Consider the following 24,430-nt stretch of genomic DNA (forward strand, 5'->3'; position numbering starts at 1 on the left):
ACAGACGTATGCCAACCAAATATTTCACCCTGACAGTCTTAATTTTTCAGGTTTTTTCCTTGTCAGCGCAGCGGAATACAAAATGCGTCAGTGTAAATGAAATGAATTACATCTGGCATCAGATGTAGAGAACACTGGCACTTAAATATCCTGCTTGGCATTATTTAGAGAACCACAACCTCTGGGATGGAGACAGAAGCAGGACTGGGGAGGAACTGGACAGAGGTTCAAAAGGCTTCTCTTGACTCAAATCCACTCAAAGCTCTTCTGTGGTGCGTGGCGTTATCGTCTTTTGTTGCCCCACGACTAAACCTCTACACACCTCTCCATAGAGCTTAGAGTGATGCAATACTTCCAACAGTTTACAGCGTAAAAGTTTTTACTGCATAACAATATGATAAACTGTTCACTGACGCACGCTTTCTGTTAAACAATCAAGTATATTATTTGGAGAGAAATCCCCTGCTTACACCAGAATGATAACAAGGAAACATTAATGGATTAATAGAGTGCAAAGACCTAATAACATTGGAACAACAGCAGGGAAGAGGCAGAAAGAGACGTGCGAGAGGGGAAAAACATGAGTGAGTGATGCCAAAAACAGGCTGAAAAGAGAAAAGGGACATAGCTGGTAAGATTCCCTCACAGGAGCTGCAGGGAACTTCACATGGCTAACTTCACGGCTGGCGCACCCTCCTGTTGTCCAACATTGTCTGCCATCTTCTCTACTATTTTACTGACAACATGAAGAGGGTGGACTGTTTTGGACTCTATGACAAAAAGTTGCTCTGAGCTCAAAGGAAGTCCAGCAGACAGTGAGTAAGAGGGTTTGATCAACTGCAGCAGGCAGGCTTGGGAAGAAAGTGCGGGGGTGGATCATTTTGTGCTGCTCTTGCCAGAGACTGAACTCTAAAAATCTCAACTGCTGAGGCAACTACAAAATCTAATTCCCAACACCCAAAGTGTAAGAATGTGTGCGTCAAAAATGACTATATGCTTTCTTATGTGTGAGAGAGACTTTCTTCGTATGTGCCTTATTAGTCCCACTGAGTGTGTGTGGTTCATGGGTGTGTTGGAAGGGCAGGAAGCGGTCCAACTAAGAGTTTCCATTTTCATCAACTTCAAGGTATTTCACACACCTCATCCATTTTCTTTCAACAATCCACAGTTACACCGTGTGTTTATTTTCCCAACTCAAATTGGGCATGTATGGTGATCACGCTATCAGAGGGGAAACTATACAGAGCTGTCCAAATGGAAATTCTACAATAAAAACATGACTTTAGCACTTTACTGCTTCTTACCAGACTGCCAACTCAAACAGCTGCATACTAATTTTTAATTGTCAATTTAACCTCTAGTAACCACTGTTTCTTTGAACAAGCTGTGACAATATTCAAGTCAAGGACTTTTAAAGTCATGGCTGGCAAAGTCAATACACCACCAGGCGTATTTTGCCAGACCTGCTTTGAGGTAGACATCTAGACTGCATATCCTAAACACTGCCGTTCTATCCAAGCCAAAAGAAGTGAAGGAAGAACTAGAGTGCATTATATCGAGAGTCCTTGTTAAAATTCCGACGAGGGAAATCTTAAGGCGCCTGGTTTGCATTACTTGGTTTTTGAAAACTGCTTCAGGGACAGTTAAATTGCCTCCTTCTTTGACATTTAACTCTGATTCCTAACCTCCAAAACCAAATACGGAAAATAGACAAAGGAGGAATGCTAAAGCAGACCGCTGTCCATCATTTATTTCATTACAGCCCATTAACATAGTATAGAGGGAGATTTAATATAATGAGGAAGCTGAGTTTTAAACAAAAATCAATCCACTTGAGATAAATTAAGGAAACCACAATATACACTTTGAATTTTCATGTCAGATCTTACAATTTGGGTCAACTGTTGTCAGTGTGATTAGACTGTATGCAATGACCAATCTCGATTACGTTTGAGACAGTTTCTTTTATATACCGACTCAAATGCTGCACAAATCGACATACCACTCCATTAATCATAGTTATGTACAGCATTTGGTGTAGGGCTGAACGATTATGGAAAATAATCTAATTGCGATTTTTTGCCCCAATATTGCGATTGCGATGCGATATGCGATTATTTTTTAAGGTCTTTGTCTTCTGTATTATTAAACAAAGACAAGCAATACATCATATAGTATGGCCAATACTATATTACATTAATTTTAAACTGTTCTTTCCTGGAAGACAGACCTCTGTTATGATGACATGAGGTGATGCATGAATTGATGACTGACATTTTTATTTAACTACTTCAATCACAACAGTATATTTGAACATACACAATAGTTTATTTTTAGCTTACAAACATCTGAGCATAAAGTGCTGACAAGGAACCCTGGTGTAAACATTAAAATGAAAGTCAGTACAATGTGCAGATTGCAGAAATATACATAAAAAAAAAAATCAGTGGCTTTACCACACTCAGTTTTTCGACATCTGTGAACTACTAGACAGTCATTCAATTAAAAAATAATATTAAATAAATAAAACTAATAAATAAAAAATACACACATCTTACTGATCTCTGCAGTCAGTAACATTACACATAAAGTGCAAACATAATAGCAATTGTATAAACACACACACAAACACGCCTTTAAAATTTAAAGGCGTGAAATTGGACGGTCTAGTTCTGATTAGCGTCACCGCTGTCTCGGTGGAGTTTAATAAACTCGGCCGTCTGCTTCTTGCTATCTAAAATATAACCAGACACTGGTGTAAATTCTCGACTGTCTCATACTTCTGTTTAATAAGTTTTCTGTTTGACGTTTAGTCAGCTGTGTGAAAACCAAGGAGGAACCCACCCGGGGGATTAATAAAGTTTTATTTTATCTAATCTAATAACTTTAATCTCAGCCAAACCGATTTACTCACGAACAAACAAAACACTGAAAAAAGCCCAACAATAACATTTTTAGGTTGTCTAAGTGACTTATATATTACGTTTAACCCGAGCAGCGAAACTCCGCGGTGATCTGAAAATGATGTGCCGGGACTTGTGCCGTTCTCGGCCGCATCAGTAACCCTCGAGCTCCCGGCTAGCTGTCGAGCTGGTGGGTAGCAGACGCCTCTGAAAACGTCGAAGCACTTTTGCAAATATGGGATATCTTGATAAACCGAGCAGATATTTGATGTTTACACAACTACTTTCTCGCCTGAAAATATGTTAAAAGTTTATTTTGTGACCCTGAAAGATTAGTATGAGTAATTTTAAAACTTAGTAGCGGCCGCCATTGCTGGAAACTGGAGTTTGGCTGGGCCGCGCTATGAATTCTGGGATATGGTAGTAATTTGGACAGCCTTCGGCACGTCGCTGTGACGTAATCGGTCTACAAATGCGGCCTCAGGAGGATGCAGCCCATGAATTTGGACATGTCCAGAGTATAATCGCAGCCTTTGCGGTTAGAAAATTGCACTTGATCATGTCGCGATATTATCGCAAATGCGATATATCGTTCAGCCCTAATTTGGTGTTTTTTTTTTTTAACAACAGCTGACTATAACACACAGTAATGATACAATGTGTTGCAGAAGCCTCGTTATTCATTTCATGCAATGTGTCTAATAACTGAGAAGTGCAACCTCTGTATCTGCAGATGATGCTTCAGGTGTTAACTTTGCAAAGTACGTTTTAATACAGTCAGAGTCTCGGTTAATTTTTTTTTTCTTTCCAACTTGCTTACATAAAACGTCATTGTGTAATTTAATGCTTGAACTTATACAGGTCTACTCAGTCTTGCACTTCAAGTTGCTAAAATACCCCTTTGGAAAAGTTGCATTCACTTCAAAGCCAAAGGCACCACTCTGCCAAGACCTTAGGGACATCAGATCTCTACATGCAAGACTGTTGATCTGCTGCTTTTAGAACTGAAGCACAGACGGAAAAGACATAACCCAACATCTTTTTTTTTTTAGAAAAATAAAAAGCTATAAATGCTTTGTCGCAATGACTCTTGTTTTAGGGTCTGATGACAGACAATTTTTACTCCCAAAACATGAGTTGAAACATAGCTCTGCCCGACACAATGTTGTGATCTTAGTCAGCATCTGCACAGTCTTTTCTCTTGTGACATATGCATGCAGACAGGTTGTGGAAAATCTATAAATTTAAGCCGTAAGCTGAAGTTTTAGTATTGTGAATTGTTGATCAATAGAATTTTGTTTTATTTTAATTACTTTTAATATCATTTTACATAATTCTTAACATGAGGGGGACAAAGAGTAAATCAATCAGCTTTAAAGTCAATATTGGGTATGATCGCCTTTGGTTTAGGTAAGCTTTCTAATAATTTATGCAAAGAGTCTTAACAAAAAGTTTTCTGGGCTTATTAAAGGACGTTCAAAGCTCTTTTTTGGATGTTGGCTGCCTTCCCCCCCCCCCAAATCGCTATCAGGATAATCCTACACTGCTTCTGTAATGTTCTAAGATAACGTGGTATGTAGCAGCTTTATCACCATTTCTCTTCCTTTTTGACAACCACCCATTTGTTGAGACATTTCTGATAGGGCTTCAACAAATATTAGATTTATCTACTGAAGGTCCACATGCATCCATCAGGTCCTGTATCATGTATCATTGTCCTTCACTTGTCCAGTTCCCTCATCTTTAATTAACAATACAGTGCAGAGATATGCCAAGTTTGTGGATGATTGCTTGTTGGGAATCACCTTATCTTTAGCATTTTTCATAAATTCAGCTGAAGAAGTGGGAACAATTTACATGTTTTTGTGAGAGGCTGCTAGTAACAAAATGCCCGAAGATGCAATTTAAAATTGGTTCTTTGCTAAGTTGCTCGTTATATGTTAGTGTCCCCAGTCTTTGTTGTGGTCTTTCATTTTTTTGGAAGCAAACACATGTGTCCCTCACGTTTTTCTGTGTCATTCCAATAGTTTGGGCAATCTCCCTCCAGGAATTAGCTGACATCTGTGAGTCCTTATATTGAGGCTATGATTATTACTCTCTCACTGATAATCAAAAACTGCAGGACAAAAAGCAGCAGTGACAATAATTGTGGGCTGTGTCAACGCCCAATCTAGTTAATTTTCCAGGGAGTTTACAGTTGCATCATAGGTTATGGTGTAGAGTTTCCTACGGGTTTGTGGTTAGAACGTAGCCACTGTGTAGATTTAACATCCATATAGCCATTCTCTTCTGCTTATCCTTGTCAGGGTCGCTGTAGCCTATCCCAGCTACCATAGGTCGAGAACTGGGTACACTCTGGACAGATCGCTGTTAGATACCTAACCCAACTAACTGCATGTCTTTGGACTGTGGGAGAAAGCTGGGGTACCCGGAGAGAACGGGGAGACCAGAGAATCATAAATCCCCTGTAAAGCCTGAATAAAAGAAGATTCCACTATAAATTCTCAGGTTCAAATACTGGACTGAAAATGAGTGAAAAAGCAGCCAACGTCAAAAAAAAAAGAAAAAAAAGGTTAAGGCTTTCAGAAAGCCAAGACCAGACTCCCTAAAACCACCGCAAAGTTGACCTCGTCCTGAAACAACAGCAGCAAAGGCAATGTCATTTCTTGAAGATGTTATGCTGCTAAAATTAGATAAATTAGTTGAAAATTAAGTAAGATCTGACTGTAAAAAGATTTAAGAGATTTTGTTGGTTTTATAAATGATTTAGATAATTTCATTAAATATCACAAAGCCGCTAGAGGCAAGTGTTGGTGTGATTTGTTGATGCGTGAACACATTATCAACAGTTAACAGTGAAAGTTTAACATCTCATCCACAACTGCCTCTAATCACCGGTCCTGCAGCCTGTCGTCCAGCATCCTCACTGCTTCGCCTCAGTCTGTAGATATTCACCTCCGCAGCTCCAAAACTTTTCTGCTCTTGATTTCACTCTTTATTTGCGCAATTTGTTCCCCACACTCTGGACTCTCTGCAGTTCCCCTGCTGCTCTATAAAGCCAACAACTCGCCCGGTTCTCCACACGTTCGGTCACACACTCCGTGCTCTGAGTGGCTCTGCTTCAGCTCAAACTCCCATACATGACACGTTTGGCCCTGCAGTAACTACTACTCTGCACTACAGCAGGCATCATATCAAAAAGTGTATAAATAGTAAATGTTGCTAGGCAACCTGGCATGTACAATATTGTTTTACATTAATTTCTATTGGGTCTAAATTACCTCCTCATTTGTTCTAGGTATAAACGGTTATGTTTATTTATTTATTATTTTTTCATTTTTATTTCACACATCCTAAAATTCACTATTTGCTATATTTTAACCAATTTCGATATTTTCTTTAAATGCCACGGAGTGAAAATGACCCCCTTCGTGGTTCTACTGCTAACAGAGTGCAAGAAAGTCTGAAATTAGGGGTGGCTCAAAACTTTTGCACCATACTGTATCTCAGTAACTCAACCAACTCAGTCTACTTTGATTAGTCTTTTGTTAATTTTTCATGGTGATCAAGTTTGCATTGCCAAGCCCTTGTCAGGATAGGTTCCAGAAATAAAACCAGGAGAAAGTCACATTACTGAATAGTCAGAAATGGTTTCACTTGAGAGTTTGCAATTAATAAACAATTGTACTGGTATGAAAGAGCATCAATTAATAAAGAACTGAGCTATACAGCCACAGTGTCATACTTGACTGTTCCCCAAGTACCAGTACGAGAATGTGAGCAAGTTGTCACCCATTCAGAAATATTTAAACTCACTGAGCCAAATCCTCGTTTCATTGAATGTAGTGAAGCTTGAGGACATTTCATTAAATTGCTCACACAGAAAAGTCAGTGATGCACTGCTTGGTCGGATTAGGGTTTCTAAACTTTAGATAAGCTGGTATATTATGGTACATTATGTAACTGAGAAAGCCCCCCCCCCCACCCAGTGTTGTGTCAGCTGTGTTATAGTATCAGAGCCCTGGAGTGGTTTAACGTCAGTGTAGTTCCATTGTTTTTATTTGTTTACATTTGTAATTAGGACTGACTGAAGGAGCACCTGAGCATCTGCTCCATTACCAATGAGTGAAGTGCTGCTCAGTGGGCTTGAAAACAACCCAGAGACAAAGCACACATTATCCAAGTGCAGACTACACACTCACCTTCTGAAAGAAATCCTCCCCACCGTTGACTCTCCCCTCAGAGGCAGCTAGAGTGAGACAGAGGAAAGAGAAATATAAATTCATCAAAACCACACAGTCACTCAGTTTTTAAATGTACAATCCAGCCTAACACAGCCAAATCACACACAGATTATCCAGTCCTCAAAATGTTACCGTATCTGCACTCAGTAAAGTGTTTATGGTGGATCTCCATTTCTTTGCATATTGCGTTTGGCATGCATAGCGATACTGCTGATTTGCAAGAATGGTATAAAAATGTTCCAAGCAATTTTCTATAATCCTAGAGATTGGACACAGCTTCCGTGTAACAAATTGATGGCTACAGTGAAAATATTTGGGCATTTTACAGTAGCCATTAATGGAGCATTTCATACCACACTTGGATTGACTGATGTTGGTTTTGCACTTCTTAAAATAACATTCACACTTACGACTTTTGTCTGTCAGCATACTGTAAATGCCTGGCCTTGGAAATGGTACATGACAACTTTAAAATTCCGAAACATTGGGTGTAAACAGACTAAGGACTTAGAGAAGCAGTGGTGTTTGACTTAAAGTAAATTTCCAAGCAGGTGAAAATGCCAAGAAACTCCCTTAGCTGATACAGTAAGCAGGAGAGAAGCACAGAGCCAACCACCAGAGCAAGTCAGGCCTGAAGTCTCTCCAGCACATCTGCAAGTCCTCCAAGCTGTGGCAAGTTCTGTTAATGCAAAATACATATCTCCTATCCAAGGAGAATTCTCATGTTCCTGTCATTTGGGAATACAGGGAGAGTTTAATGATGCATTTCGGTCAACGTTCTCAAGATGGATCTGCTGCAGTCTGTGTAAATCTGGGTCAGAAACATCTGCAGCGGTAGAGTTGCCGTGACTTACAGTTCAGTCAAAAACGCTGACCTCGGTGCAATGACGACAAAAGTGTCCGAAACATTTCAACATTTATTTCTGAATGGACAGCTGAAGTATAATGTATTCAAAAAGTGACTTTGCAGTTTTGAACATTAGAACCAAATTGAATAACTAAAAAAAATGTATGGTAAACTTATCGCACAGTAAATATCGCTGTCTGGACTGTTGGGCTTTAGAAAACCATAATGGTAATCATTTATGATGAGTTATAATGAATCAAGAACGTAACTGCAACTAAATGGAGCTCTAAACCTATTACGTCAAAAAAGAAAAGCAAGCAACCATATGGTGAATGCCCTCTGAGCCCCGTTGAGTTTTATGTAAAATTTCCTCAAACCTATAAAAGCTGGCCCATTTAAAAAAAAAAAAAAAAACAAGAAAAAAGCCCATTACAGATTGTACACGGTGCAAACAGTATTATATGATGATAATCCCACTGTGAAATTAGGGTGTGGAAAGGATTGTTGAAGCTTTCCTATCCACACCACATTTTAAAAGACAGATAATTAAAATTCACTAAGCACTGCATCCTTTTCACCACCCCAATACACTGATAACATGAATATTAGCTCATCATTGCATCCAAAAGCACAAAAAAGTGGATTAGAAACTTGTGAGTCTGAATCTGGAGAGTCTGATTTAAGCGAGCTTATGTCCATGACCATTCTTCCTGCTTTGGAAACCGATCGGAAAAAAATTCCATCTGTTAACACTCTTATGCAACAACAACATTAACAACTGTCACGAAAGGGAAAATAAGCATCTTGTTGAATCAATGCTGGATGTCTCTTCAGCTGCGTTAAGAGCCTCTGATAGCGGATGCTCATAATGACAGCGTCAGCATTCTGCTGTGCTTAATCTGATAACAGACGAGACTAATAAGGGTGAACAGGATGGCGGGGGGCTGTGACGAGCTGTAAACACTGGTATGGACTAAAAGCTGTTTTGCATTGATGTAATTTCTCTTGTAATTTGTATTAATTTTGGGAATGCAAATATTTTACAAATCAGTATTTGATTCTTTAGATAAGGTATTTGTCAGGTAAAACACACAAAATACTTGGCCGCTGCTTGCCAAATGCAAAATTGTTTTTGCTTTACTTTATCTCACATCATATACTTTATTTTCGTGACTGTCATGCATCCTAGGCGGGAATTTTAAGACGGGCACTGTGGTGGTATAGTGATTAGCATCGTTCCTCACACAAAGAAAGTCCTGGGTTTAAATCCTGCCAGCCAGTTGCTGTTTTTTCCTTGTGTGGTTAGCTCTCAAAGGCATGCATGGGTTAGGATAATTGGCAATTCTAAATTGAGATGTAAATGGTTGGTGTTTTTCCCTCTCTGTGTTATCCTTGTGATAAACCAGTGACCTACCCAGGGTATACCCCATAGGATTTCTCCCCCCATGACAAACAACTGATAAAGCATAAAATGTCATGAGTGTCAATTTGAGCTACAGTTACAACTATGCGGCTACCAAATACAAAACAACGTGTTCCGTATTCACAGAACTCCCAGAATATTTAGTTTATCTCAGTGAATGTAGGTTTAAGTGTTTTCATCCAGTATTTGCTTTAGTATAGAACTGCTCCGACTTGAAAGCTCAGTTTTGTAGGTGGTCTGAAGTTCCAAGATTATGAAAGACCCCGCTACCGTGTCACTTCCTGTAAGAACTAAGACAAACCAAAAGGAAAACAGCAGCGTCGGTTTTCCCCCATGTCTACTGAAAAATAAAAGCAACACACTGTCTATCAGAGTAGACCAGCTGTTCTTTTATCATCTCATCTCCTCTTATCTTGCCTATATGTGACAAAATAGTGACACAAGTACAGGTTAAGCCAACCAAAAGGTAACTTACAATATTATTCTACTTGGTAATAATTTTCTATGTTGGAATCTGTGTTGTAACCCAACTGGAGTCAAGGAGATGATGTGATTATATTTGGCTCCATATAGCCAAATAAGGTGGTAAAGTTGCACAAAATGCTTGAAGAAGCAGGAAAACATCAAATACCTATCCACTCACTGATTTTAAACAAGTCAAACTCTTGGTCAGCTGTATGACATTTTCACATACATTTTCACATATTCAAATAAGACAATGCATTTTTAAATGAATGAACCAAATGGGGAAAAAAAAATGTGAAGAAGTTGCCGTGGTGCCTTGAAGCCACTGTTATGAATTAGCAGTACACAAACTAAACTGAAGTGAGGAAAATTACATTTATTTCACTGATAACTCGCAAAAGCAAAGACTCCAACTCCATCTTTGGCATAAATGAGGAGCTAAATGGAATTTGGTATGGGACAAGATTGAAAACACGAGCCATGTGCAAAAAGCAAAACATCCTGTTGCCATATGTGTAAACTGGCCGTGGGAGAATCCAAGGCAGAGACAGACTGTTTGATGAGTTCCAGTGTATATAATTTTTTATAACTTGTTTGAGAAAAAAAAAAAAAAAAAGAAGCAATTATAGCAGCTTTGGAGGTGAGATTCGGGAAAAGGGTGCCTTGGGTCTTGAGAGCTCTTTGCAAATGTAAAGCAAATTAGATCCCAGGATCTGCAGGTAACGTCTTGATCATGCTCAATCATCCAGGTAAGCAAATCCCCAAAAGTTGGTTCTATTATTCTGTTAATCTGGACGTATTGTTTTCCAGTGAGAGCTGACTGCAGGTTTTCCCAATCTTACAAACAGTACATTTGCATAATGACAGAAACTAGCAACACTGAAGGAACGATGGGCTGGGAGATCATTAATATGCAAATTCTCATGACCATTGATCAACAACTCAAATCAAAGCTGAAAAAGATCACCACGAGTTTTAAAACGAGTGTGCGGTACCACCAGCAGTGTCTGATCTAATGACCTTAAAGCCCGAGAAGATGAATGTGGTTTCAACAGGTAAGATAAATATTGAGGAGCTTGACCATGTAGGGCCCTAAAGGTTAGAACTAAAATTTTAAAATGAAACCTAAAATTTACAGGTAACCAGTGAAGGGAGGCCAAGATTGGAGTGATATGCGATCTTCTCTTGGTGCCTGTTAAGAGACGTGCTGCAGCATTCTGCACAGTCTGAAGACTATTTAAGGCTGATTTGTTAAAACAAGTAAAAAGGCCATTACAGTAGTCTAAACGAGAAGAAATAAAAGCATGAATAATCATCTCAAGTTCAAGCTTTGATACCATTAGTCTGAGTTTAGAAATATTCCGTAAATGATAAAAACAGTTTGTTTGTGTGTTTGTGTGTCTACAAACCGATAGCACAACTTTGACCTGAATGGGATGTGTAACAGGAAAAAAGAATTTGCTGTCCAAAAGTCCAAAAAGAACAATAAAGCAAATTTATTTTTGGTCGGCGACCACAAAAGCAAAAGCCACAGCTTTTTGGAGTGATGGGCTCTACACAGAAGAATCAAAGGATTGCTTGGCTACAATAACATTATACGTGTTTTTCTTGTTTTGCCTTAAGGCACAGTAGACTTACATAGATTTTTATGTTTTTATCTTTTATGTTAAGGAAAAAGAGCTAATGTGTAATTAAATGTGCCATATAAATAAAAAGGCAACAGCCATATGTTTGGTGAACATCAAAGAAGTCTTTTCATACTAGCTGTGAAGCACGGAAGCCTAAATGTTATGGTTTAGGTTGTCTTGCAGCCTCGTAGATAGAGGGCTGAGTCAACTTTGAATTCATATAAAACATTACTTGAAGAAAAATGTGAAGACATCTGTTTGAAGCCGAACATGCAGCGGAAATATCAATGGGGTAATAATCCTTAGCTCAGGAGTAAATCCACCAAGGATGTGCTTAAAAAAGAAGAAGAAACACAGGGTGGCCTAGTTAAAGAATCCCAGTGAAGTATTGTTTTTTGGAAGAACATTACATGCATCAATGTTTTTGTTGTTATCTTTAGGTACTGCGTCAAAGATGGTCAAAAGGAATGTACTTTTTTTTTTTTTTTTTAATCAATCACTACTGATTAGAATAAAATACCAGCCTCATCAAAAAAAAAAAAAAAAAAAAAAAAAATTGCTCACATGAACATTAAGTTAAGTGACTGAAAGGCTGCCTCTCTACTGCCCTATGAAAGACCGGGATTATTTTCTCTGTTTTAATGCAGTGAATGGAATTTGCACTCATTATTGTTGAGTTTGAGACTTAAAATTCAGAAAACCAATAAATTCACCCTCTCAGCTTCAAAACAATCATGTGATGATTTGCCAATAATATAAAATTAGAAGGGAAAATAACGACCAGAGAGATCCTTTGGATTTAGCTTTGCCCTGTTTTTCAAAGAACTGACAGGCCTTTCACCACACACACACACAGACACACACAAAACAAAACTGCAGAACTCATGCCTCTGTACTTAGATAACCAAGAAGCCTGTTATTTTCACCAACAGAGAAAACCAATTTAAATTATCAGCTTTCCTTTGGACAAATTAAATGAATATTTGCATGAGAGCTGAAAAACAGAATATATCCAGATTTTAAAATACATTTTACCAGTATATACAATTCCAGACTCATACCAAAGAGACTTCCATTTCTCAAATGCATTAGATCCATAGTTTTGTTCCTACCCAGGTTATACAAGGACAATGCAATGCTCCTCCTTCCCAGCAATGTGTACTGTAAAGCCATCACAGCTGAAAAATGAGCCAAAGGCCCTGAGCACAGTTCACATTTTGCAATGGATTATGTCCTCTGATGTATTTTTGAAAATATGGTACAAATAATGTGACACTAACTTAAAGCAACAAACTCGATTGTATTAATTTGAGAAAATAGACATAATAGTTGTAGTTAATCAGATCCACACTCTCCAACGCTTTCTGTATAATTATTTAATATAACTAATCACTGTCATTGCACCAACAAAAAAAACAAAAAAAAAAACTATACAGGCCTAATAGCAGGCAGATGGAGTAAGGTCTGGTATCCATTATTTTGTGGAAAGAGCAACTTTCTGGGAGATTCCGCTGTTTTGACGTTGAAGGAATGTAAACAGTGTTGATTTCTACAGTTCTGGCTTCATTCCACACACAACAATCAAGCAAACAATAGAGACATAGGGCTCAATAAATCAAATAAAAATATATTTTTGACGTTAATATTTTCACCCTTGGACAGTTTCAGTTTTATGCTACACTGGTTTAACGGAAAATCTGAGACATGAGCTCAAGTTCTTTTTTTGTGTTTTTTGTTAAAGCCAAGTCACAACTCTCCCAATAACTAGAGTACAAAAATTTCATGGCAAGGATTAAAGTAATTATCCATTTAGGCTGAATGTGTCAAAATCAATTATTTAATACCAACTAAATAACAAAGCAGGAGTTTGTACACCTGGGGCTCGCTATCTAAACAATTTGTATGGATAAAAACTATTTGTTTACATTTTCCCCCGACACATAAACTAAATGTGACGTAAGCATGTGCGGACTGCATGTGTTCTTTGAACCACGTGTACACATTTTCTTAAGAATGTCAAGCTTGATAAGATGCAGATGAAAAATTAGCTGAGACATATTATAAGAGTCTTCTTATTATGCCCAGGCTTTTGTTTGTATGTTGATAGGTGGTTGCTAGGCAACTTGATCTCATATTATATGCATACTTCAGGTTTTGTGGAAATACATTGCAAATTACTAATGTGAAATTTAAATCATACAGTGCTTTTATAAGATGATGTTGGTGCAAAAACAGTGCTACCGCCACTACTATTCTTTAATGTGGTTTCATTTGCCATAAATAGGAGTGCAAATTTCTCAAACCAAGTACAAGATCACTGGGATTTACAAAGAGGATCATGCATATACATGCTTTTCTAAAATCTGACATGTGCACATTTGCTTTTCTGCTTTCATGGTTGTCTGACTAAAACACACAGTTTTAGTCATGAAACTACACACGGCACTTTGCCTCTGGTCTCTGGTATTTGCACTGTGCAAGATTTAGCAATCAAAGGCCTTAATGTGAAAGGATTTCTTTGAAGACAAAATCTTTTTAAATTGCAAAAATCAAAGAGAGGCACCACCTAAATCTCTAAACTGCAGGGCTGCTTAGAAACCTCTGTAGGTATTGTACTGGCACTAACCACAGAGGACTTAAGGTGAAACTTGGAACATTTGCAGAAAAGTCTACGTTAGCATTAAGCTAAGAAAAGACGTGGTGAACTTCATAACAACAAGTCAAACCTAGGAAAGGTTTGACATCTTAGCATACCAAAACTAAAGACATGGATTAATATGAAAGCCAGATTTATAAACCGTTCCATGCTCGCAGGAAAACAACAAGCTTGCAAAAACTACAATTCCCACATTTTATGAAAACGAGGATGTTTTTACAGCAGCTTTCTAATGTCCCTCCCCACAGTCAGAGCGGCAGTTCTCAGCTGATTTAACATGGAGCTAATGAGAGGGCCTGAGAAAGCTATTGCAAACCACAAATGCACGTGCAATGCTTGTTAACACATGAACACGTGTATTTTTTAAGCATTATAGAGAATTTCTTCAGGCCTGGCTAGGACTGCATGGTTTAAAAACTTTAATACCACTTCATAGAATATCTTAGTCGTTAATACTTTGACTTAAGAAGGTGACATTTTAATTATATCATATTTAAAAATAATGCAAATTACATGAGAAAGTCTGTGATATGTATAAATTGATCTTGGGTTGTGAGCTGACCTATTTGATCTACCATGAACTCCTTTAGCCCCAAATGTTGACTTTGTTTTTTCCCCTTTTTTAAAAGTTGAAAATATTAATTTCATGTAAATGGACACAAGTCAGCACAGATGAGACCACACTGATGATAAGCCATGCTCAGAGACACGACTCATCAATCTACACTGTGATCATTACACAAACTGATGCGAGACTCTGTTACACACTATAATTTAAATCCCCTCCAAAGTAGTTAAATGATAAATAACACAATCAATAATGTTGAGTGAGGTTGTCTTTCGGTAATTAGAGCTGCTCACAACCAGCAAGTCTGAATATCTTGCATGAAAGCCAGTTTCTACAAGTGTAATACCACACAGCTGACAAGTACCTGGCAGTAAAAGGTTGAGAGATTTAAATGAAAACAGACAAAACCCAACACTCGAGTCTCCCTGTAAACTGCTCTGGAATATTTTTGGCAAGATGGCATCTACATAGCACCTGAGACTCATTTCATCTGTTTCTCCAAGGCAACAACAGTATCTGATTACCATTTCAGGATTAGGAAACTGTAAGAATACAACAGAGCCAAGGGTTTTGTTTTATGTGAGCTTATCTAAACTGACAGAGAAGCATTCTCAGCTTTTAACATGGACATTTGTAAAATAAAAATACAATTTAAAAAAAAAGCCCTGGAAGACAGAATCTGTTTAGTTAGAGACAATTATGCTTCCTACTGCAATCCTCCTTTTAGAACGAATCAGTTCTGCCATTTACTGATCGTACGAGGATAACTGTTAACCTAACAGACACTTTTTGAAAATTTAGTTCACATTTGTTAGGGCTACTTGGAAAGCAATTTGGGATTCCATCTGCTAAACTTTGCCAATTTTGCCACTGGGGGCAACAACCAGCATTTTGGTGCATCCGGTGTAGCTAAGACAGTCTATCAGATATCGGGTTCAAGACTGTTCTGGTACAGGCCATTGCTTACAAAAGCAGCTGAAATGAGAAAATTGTTCCCACTTGTGTTCCACACACAGTTTACCTGCATACAACCAAAACCTGCTCAAACATGATGGAAACCATAATGTGTCCAATGCTCAAACTATTGTCCTTTGCATACAAATATTGCACATTTGTGTGTGGATATTCATTTAGGGATTTACTTGGGAAGTGACCTGTGAAAACAGCTGTCAACTGAGATTTCATGCTCTGTCATCTAAAGTCCAACATTAGCTTTGAGCACAAAACAATCAACACTATAGATTTCCCTTGATTTGGGTTGAGGATTGCATAATTCTAGGTATTGTGATAACAATGACAAAGCAGTAATCAACCATTACTCAAAATCAAGAAGTCTGTCTTGATGCTTTTATAGCGCTGTTACATTTATAGCTTTGAAAAAACACCATCAATATCCACAAAGCTGAACACCTGTTATTGTATTCCTACGGTGAGAAGTCGTCACTCTCAGTCTCTCAAAACAGCTCAACTCCTACTGGGTTGCCAAGCAACTATGCTATCAAATACACCCGCTAAGTGCCAGATGTCGCTGTCTGACAATGATAAAAGCCTATTGGAGAAAGACTACTCACTGACCCCAGGGGCACAAGAATGGACAGCACAGAAAATTTTCAGAACAGCCTTAAAGCACCTTTAAAAAATAAATACAATTAAAAATATATATCTATCCATAAACACCTAGACTATTTCTACATCATATTAGCAGCGAGATTTATTTACACTCAAGCATCCTGGGGAGTAGGGTCAACTAGTCCAGTATCAAGCTGTTCTCGATAACATGTCTGCGTTATGACCTCCCTTGTGTGAATACTGCCAAGTGATTACATAATGCTGTACATTCCTGGTGCCTGGTATCTACTTTGTTAGATCCCCCATGGAGCATAGGGAGTTATTCTCATTTAACAGGCTGAGAGCTCCTCTGTAAACATTACACTGGACTGTTAAGAAATCGCTTGACATGTCCTGTTCATCAGCATTGCAACCGTAGAAAAGCACATTTTTTCCTTGTATAGATGCAGAAAATCCTTAGATGCATGCATGCAACAATTCTTCACATTTTCTGTGTTATCTAGGCTAATGCGATCAATCAGAATAGTGTGCGCATTATTAAACAGTTCAAAGAAAAACATAATGAAATCAATGACATTGGCTAACCTTAAAATAAAGGGAGAAGGACTGCTCCCCCCCAGCTATTCTCTTTTGTTCATGCAATGAGTATTCTGGCAAAGGGAAGAACCAGATCGAAAAGGTGCCCTTATTAAAATTAATTTAAAAAAAAAGTTTTCCCCCCAATCAAGGCAAGTGGAGAAAAGGCAGGCTGTACTGGATGTTGAATGAGGAGAGAGAACAACAAGCCAAAACCCAAGGTTCTCCATAGATAAACAATGAAAGCTCTAGGGGGAGTGGTTAAGGGCTGGGTGGGGTGCGCGTGCGTGCACATTTATGCGAGTGTGGTGAGCGCACATGAGCGCAGGATAAGTCGGGGGTGCCCCACATGAAACATTTCTAAAATAGCAACCGCAAACCAGACAGAATGTAAATCTGCACTTTGAAAAGAGTTGAAGAAAGAGAGGTTTGAGGGACGAAGAAAAACAGGTATTCATTTCAGCCCATTTACAGTTCCAGGAGCATAGAATTGGGTCACAGCACTCCAGCTCCACTTGGACTGTTGAAATAAGACTCCTGGTTTTATTTTCTTGAGTAATGAATTACAGGTTTTTCCACCGACTGAAGCTCAATTATATTACAGCTCCTGAAAGCCTCATCATGCCCAGGATGAAGGAATTCAACGCGTAAGCAAAGTCGAATAGAATTGTTTAATTGTATCAGCATGTTTCAGTAAAATCTGCAAAACCCAGGAGAAAACGGGAGAGAGGAAATGTGGCAAACTGCAACCAGGCAATATCCAGTCAAGAGTAAAACCAGCAGGCAAATGAACTTAATCATTTATACTGCTGAACTGTATTTGCTGATGTGTGTTTGAATACAATAAATGATTCAGTGATTAAAGTGCTCTAAAAATGCAATATACACATATTCTTTCAGTGCATGTCTTCTTTTTAATAAGTCAGGCAACTTTTGCTGCACAGAACATATCGTGTAGTGTTTAGTGGTGCATTTTCAGACATGAAACATACAGTATTGCCTGTATACTCCTCTCCATATCTGGCGATTTACAATTTTAGTGTCATGAATTCTTCTTAAAAAACTATTTTTGATCATTTCTTACAATCTTTCCATTTATAGCCTAAAAATTCTCCAACTTCTTAGAAAATGGTTGAAAATCATCATTGATTGCCCTTTTAGCAAACTGTTGTTGGGACAACAGCCAGCACCCATCCCATCCTTCTCCATTGTTTTTGCAGTGTGACAGTACATAAAAAGTATTTATATGAACAAAAACGGTCATCTCAGTTCTTCCATCAGTTGATCACTGGGGATTTAAACTCTCTCATAACTCAAACTTCAATCATAGTGAAGTCTTTTTAGGTCTAATAAGGCAAAACCGATTCCAATAGAGAGAAGAGTACATCTATTCTGCTGGCACATTTACAAGTATAACACATTTTTATTGAATTACATTCAAAATCTGTTTTAAAGATCACAATAGCTCTGAGAAACAGATGACTAACTCATCAGAGCAAAAAAAGAAGGATTTTTACATTCAGACATATGGGATTTTCCTTCTCTTGCGCTGGCCCTGCACATATTTTCCATTCATGACTGAAATGTTTTCAAAAGTTGGACTGTGTAAGGCTTCTCCATCTTTACTTTCACTTTAGACTAGGTAAATATTGTGGTGCTTAATGGCTAGCAATTCAGTCCCTGGCTCTTCCACATCGTGAGACGCCCTTAGCAAGATGCTGAACTGAAGTTGTTCCCGACAGCAGGTGACATCTTTGGACGGCACCGCTGTGCAATTTTGGGTGGACGAGTGAGGCAAAGTGTTGCAAACAGCTAATGTCATGCCTTAGATTATCAAAGTTCAGTTATTTTAAATGAATCATGCAGCTAAACTATAGAGTTTCTGATGTGTGATTTGCCTGCGTTTGGTTGGGTTTGAAGGTTAAAGTGAGGATCGTGTCTTAGTATGAGATAAAGACTTGGGGAAAGTCCAACAACTCTACAGTGGATGTGATGGAAGCTGCAACACCAGAGCACTGTTTGAATACTCAAGAGGGAGCAATAAAAGGGGAGAACAAGAGAAAGCCTGCAGCACATTCCCCAAAAGACACTCACTTCCTGCCTGCGAGTCTTACCCAGCATCCAGGAGGAAGAGGAGGTTAAGCGCCCGCCCACACACACACAGACACACAAACCTACACCTCATCATTTAGATATAGAAACAAGCCACTAAATGTCTATTCTACCATTTAGAATTTCTACACTGCTTAAAAATAAAACGTTTTCATTCCGTCCCACAAATTCAAAAATTGTGAACTAGTACCAGTATCTTCAGATCCCCTAGTGTCTAAAATAACTTCATTATAATGCTGAAAATAATTGAAAATTCTCTCAGTGTCATATGCAGCGGTTTTTCCATTTAGAAATAAGCCTAACCAATAGTGTGTGGTTTAGAAGCAGGAAAACAAATTAGTTCAGTGACGAAAATGATTCACTTAGTCTAATTGCAGGCTGCTGTCGCAGTTACTCAGCAAACATGTTGTTAGGATGTGTATAAACAGTGGCCCACCAGGAGCCAAAATTCACTCACAAACACAGCTTAACTCTAATCATTAGTAGTCTAAATGATCCAGAGCTCTTACAGTTGAGCCATGCATATTAGAGCACATAGGTAATACATGTGTGAAAACTCACGGAAAATCATGTTGCACTTACAGATGCATTCAATTTTGATAATTGGAGTTGGAAACAAATGTTACCTCTTTCCCACACTTGCCCCCAGTTTCTTAGTTTCGTGAGTTTGAATAGCGATGTAATAGGCACAAAAGTTCTCTTACACTGTTCCCTGCCCACACAAGACCATCCCTCTGTTAATGTCTCCAAGCCATTAACTTGGGAGTTCTATTTGCGGGTGCCAAGAGTACAACAGTAAATCCAGATAGCTGTTAGGGTGAGATTTTGTTGTCACTTTACACTCTATTTACTGATCTAAGCCCAGGAACCTGTGTCCCTGCCAATGCGAGAGACAGTAAATTTGTAATTGAAAAGCCGTTAATAATTTCCATTTTCTCCTGAAGCAAACTGTGCCAGAACAGGGGGATAGTAAAATGCGGCTGATTCGAACAGCAGGTTAAGTGTGTATCATGGGATTCTGTTTCAGTGCAAAGTCGTGGAGACGTGCTGGTGACTCACCAACATCTTTTAATGGGCACAGAGGGCTACTGGGTCACTTTTATTCACCAGAATTTATGCAACCCCTGACTAAAGGGCTCTCAGTAGGTTGATGTCCTTCTCTGACCCCTTACCTGTATGTTCTAAATAAAGCTAGGTTTCATACTGAGAAATCATTTGGAAGCCAATAAAAGCAAATGCACTTGTAATATAAAGCTACAGAGGGTCATATCCCATACCGGTGAATAAAATGCTTGGAGTTGAAACAATAGATTAAATGTACCGTATGAAAGCTTACTATATATATTATTCATTGCTGTTTCAGACTGGAATCTTTGAATTAAACATGATGAATATTTAACCACATGGTACGCAGGCAAGTGGTCATCTCTCATCTGCCTCAAATCCTCCCATCAGTTTCCCTGAAGATTAGTTGTGAATGCAGTTTCCAAGCAGTACTGTAAAAGTTTTCCATGTCTTTAAAGAAATGAAATAAAATAAAATGTATGCCAGCTGCTTACATATAATCTGTATTTTAACAAAGCAAAAATGCAAACAGTGCAGGAACATTACCTGAATCTGGCAAAAAAAAGAAAAAAAAGAAAAAAGAAATAGGTTATTGCATGATTTGACCCACAGCTCTTTCTCTGGGGTCAAAAACACTTAATTTTCCAAGAAAGAGAAGCCAGAGATACCTCACAGACAATAAAACACTGGGTAAAAATACACTGGAGCTCCCATAAAATGATTTCACTATGCTCCAAAACTCTGGCCTACAGAACATGATGTACCACATCAAAATCTACAGTCTATCCAATCAAAACACAGCCAGATGTTAGAATGCTCTGACCAAACGGGATGACGACAAAGGGGATGTGAATTTACACCTACTGAGCAAATAAATAAATAATAATAATTTTTTAAAAATGAGAATATATGATCATGTAGGCTTAAACAAACTTTTGAACTTTTTCTATCCTAATGAATCGTCTGCAATGTTCTGCACACGCTTGGATTGCAAAATGTTTACTGCAAGATAACCAAGGTAGCTATGAGGAGACCTCAGATCTCGGCTTCAGATCAAAACCAGTGAAAATAACTGTTAAAGCACTGTGGTATTTAAACCTGCACCTACAGCTGACTATAAAGATCAAGAGTGGATCCCAACAGCCTTTCCTACTCTGCATCCTAGCTGCAATGTCAACATGTGCAGCGTCAGCCATGATGTCATAAAAGAGCAACTGGGAAACAAGAGGTTGGCAAAGATAAAAATCTGACAAACTGTACAGATTACATATGGCATACGCACACGCAGACACACTGCATGACGTGGCGTGCGGTGTGTCCGGAACACTCGGATTTAGGGCCAGCCTCTAGCAAAGTTGTTTTCCTGGAAGAGTTGGGGATGACATGGAGCACTGAGGAATGTACAGAGCAGTTAGGCAGCAGCAAGGACTTTCTCAAGAGGGAACTACGTGTGTGCATGTGTATGTCTGTGTTTTTAGTATAAGGGATGGACTTCAAAACCTGCCTCTTTTCAGAGCCTAGTTCCAGTTAGGACAGCTCAGACTAAACCGATGAACCGCATTCCCCAAGTTAAAGTCTTAAAAAAATATTAAGCAATAGTCATTACTGCTGTCAACACACACGATATAGTGTCCTTGACAGCGTTTCAACATGATTATGACTGATAATATTCCTCCTAAAGTCTTGTTTGGCTGCTCATCAGATCCAAGTCACTGCCTTCCTGTGGAAATGATAAAGAATCCAGCCCACTTATGTAATGCTCTAATATTCCACACTCCAGCGTTTTGAAATCTGTGATAAATTACATCAACCTTTTGAGTTTCCAGGGACCTCTTAACTCTTAACTGAGTCTGACTGGGCCTCTCTTTACAAGCCTGTCATCGCTTGTTTAAGTGTTCATTGTCACTTGCACGTCATTAGGAGAGATCCCACTTTTAACTTTTCATCAGGATTCTGTTGTATTGAAGACAGAATGGATCACACAGTGTGATGCAATTACAGCTGTTGCTACTGGATTTGTTTAACGGCTTATGGTAACTAATCAACTTCCAGTTTATTATTTTCTAAAAAGTCAAGCAAAGGTTTTGCATCATGCAGACTATTTTGCAAAGAGCCAGACACTCAGTTTACTCTACAAACAAATGCAGACTGCAGTAGTTGCTGCAGCGACAGCCTGTGGCTGGAGCACGCAACTACCCAAAAAAAATACCTCCAATGATGGTTAACCGACTTCTTCGACCTTCTGTTTGTTAAGGTGCAAAAATTAAGAAATGTGGACGTCCATTTTTCCAGGGCTGCCCACAGCTTCTGAGTGGTTAGCTATTACGCTGTTTTCTTATGTCCACGCCATTAATTGGAAGTCAATAGCTAATTGGCGCGGCCCATTTGACTTAATTGATTTTTCTCGGATTAAGCAAATGACACGCTCAAATTCCCCGAATAAGAGGCCTGAAATTTAAACAACTTCGAAAAAGTTTGATTATATGAGTCTAAAATAAACAAAGGGCCGGGCGAAAGCTGCTTCGGGATGCAAGGCATTGTTCGTTTAAATGTTTAAACTATCTAACTTTGCACATGGCTAATTTTATTACCTAATAACATGACTTCCAGCTTTTTACGGTCCACCCGAAACCTCTCCTCAGTCCACTCCGGGTCTGGCAGCGAGTGAGGGCCGCTGAGATCTTCCTCTGAGCCCGGCAGAGGAGAGTCTGCGCTGCGCTCGCTGTTGGAGCCCTGGTCCGACTGCTGCAAGTATCCGCTTAAAGCGTCGCACTGGGCAGCCATTGTGCTGCACGGAAACTTCTCCAGCGGCCACTGCGTTTAACTCAAAGTTAGGTCGAGTAGCAGGAAAGCGCCGTTACTTCTGCTACTTTTTATTCCGTCACTTCGAGTCGTTGTGGAAGCTCATCTCAACGCAGTTGTGACCTTCCTCTGCAGTTTTCTTTAAGCTCCTTCGTTTCCCCCCATTAGGCAGGCTTCTAAAAATAGGCAGGCACACACGGAACCACTCGCTATAGGTTGTCTGGCGAGTTAACGGACGGCTACAGTACACGCACCAAACATACCAAGCAACTCCTCAGGAAAGTTTCACGTGTCATCCAGCAAAAAAAGCGGGACTCCTCCCAGAAACTTTTCTCGAGGATCTATACCTCCCCCTGGGTTCCTGAGAAGTTCCCCAAACTTGAATATGTGAGAGTTTTTGGTTTTGATTTGTGTTTATGCTCGTAAGGGCACAACTTGTATGTCTCATTTATGGGAAACTGTTGAGGGATTATATTGCCATTTATAGCCACGGAAATCATAGTTATTATGAGTCCAAAATTATACTAAATTACCAGCAGACGTGACAATCAAGTCTCTATAAATAATTAGACACAAAAACAGCTTTGACGTGTGTATAAACCAATTTTGCTGTGACTTTTCCCCCTCCAAACAGCCCTAGGCAAACTATCTATTGGTTTATAGAGGAAACACTAGAGTGGGAAAGGGAAGTAATACAGGAAAGAGAAAACAAAACAAAAGGGAGTGTAGAGGTCACTCAGTAATGCCAGCTATGGACATCCAGAGTTATTCATATTCACTGATCTCAGAGGTTTGTCCTCTACAACAGGAACAGCATTGCTAATCTTTATTTTGATTTAAATGTAAGGTGCCACTTAACGCTGTGCTTGCCAGCCAATTCAGACATAACAAACCTCCATGTTAACAACCCTAATGTGGCAGATGGAGCTTTTATCACACTGCAAACTAATCATGTAGCCGCAGGACCACGGTTCTTGGCCTAATTCGTTTTCCAACTTCTTCCTGAGATCTGGGATTAAAAGTGGTAATTATTAAGTACCTGACAATTTAATTTTAGTCTTATGAGAGAAGTTTTAACTGCATTTCTAAAAATGCAGATGAGCTTTGACATCTGTTCCCTTGAGCTAAACTTTCAAAAAATTCTGTCAAGGGTAAAGCAACCACCTGAATGTCCTACATGCTTATTTAAATGGTCAGGAAAAAAAACACTAGGATGCTTGTTTCTTGGCAGGCTGTAAGAGTTATTAAGACCAAGACAATCCAGTTCAGGGTTGTGGAGGGTTGAAGGTGGGTGGGGGGCTGGAGCCTCTCTAACACAGAGACAGACAACCATTCACACCTACAGCCAGTTTCACTGGATTCAAGCACAGGACGTTGTTAGTGTGAGACAACAGTACGAGTAGTCTTCTTTAGACTATTAGTAAATCCAATAGTCTGAAAAAGTCACATCAAATATTGCTTTGATGTTTTATCAGCTTACTGTGCAACTATTAGGTTTTCTTAAAAACAACCTTTAACATCCAGAACAATACAAAATGAGAAAACAAAGTCTGAATTATTTTTCATTGGAGG

General features: G+C 38.9%; 1 protein-coding gene across 1 annotated transcript in view; it reads right to left on the minus strand.

Moving 5' to 3' along the window:
- Positions 1–23,128, minus strand: part of bicc1a (BicC family RNA binding protein 1a) — a 60,217-nt gene extending 37,089 nt beyond the window's left edge. Inside the window, exons 1-2 of the mRNA XM_080868745.1 lie at positions 22,648–23,128; positions 7,106–7,152 (exon numbers count right to left, since the gene is read on the minus strand). Of these exons, the coding sequence (XP_080724871.1) occupies positions 7,106–7,152; positions 22,648–22,840 (240 nt within the window). The 5' untranslated portion in view covers positions 22,841–23,128. The remainder of the gene's footprint in view (positions 1–7,105; positions 7,153–22,647) is intronic.
- Positions 23,129–24,430: the final 1,302 nt, after the last annotated feature.

Source organism: Rhamphochromis sp. 'chilingali', assembly GCF_963969265.1.
Source record: "Rhamphochromis sp. 'chilingali' genome assembly, chromosome: 20".
NCBI classification, from domain to species: Eukaryota; Metazoa; Chordata; class Actinopteri; order Cichliformes; family Cichlidae; genus Rhamphochromis; species Rhamphochromis sp. 'chilingali'.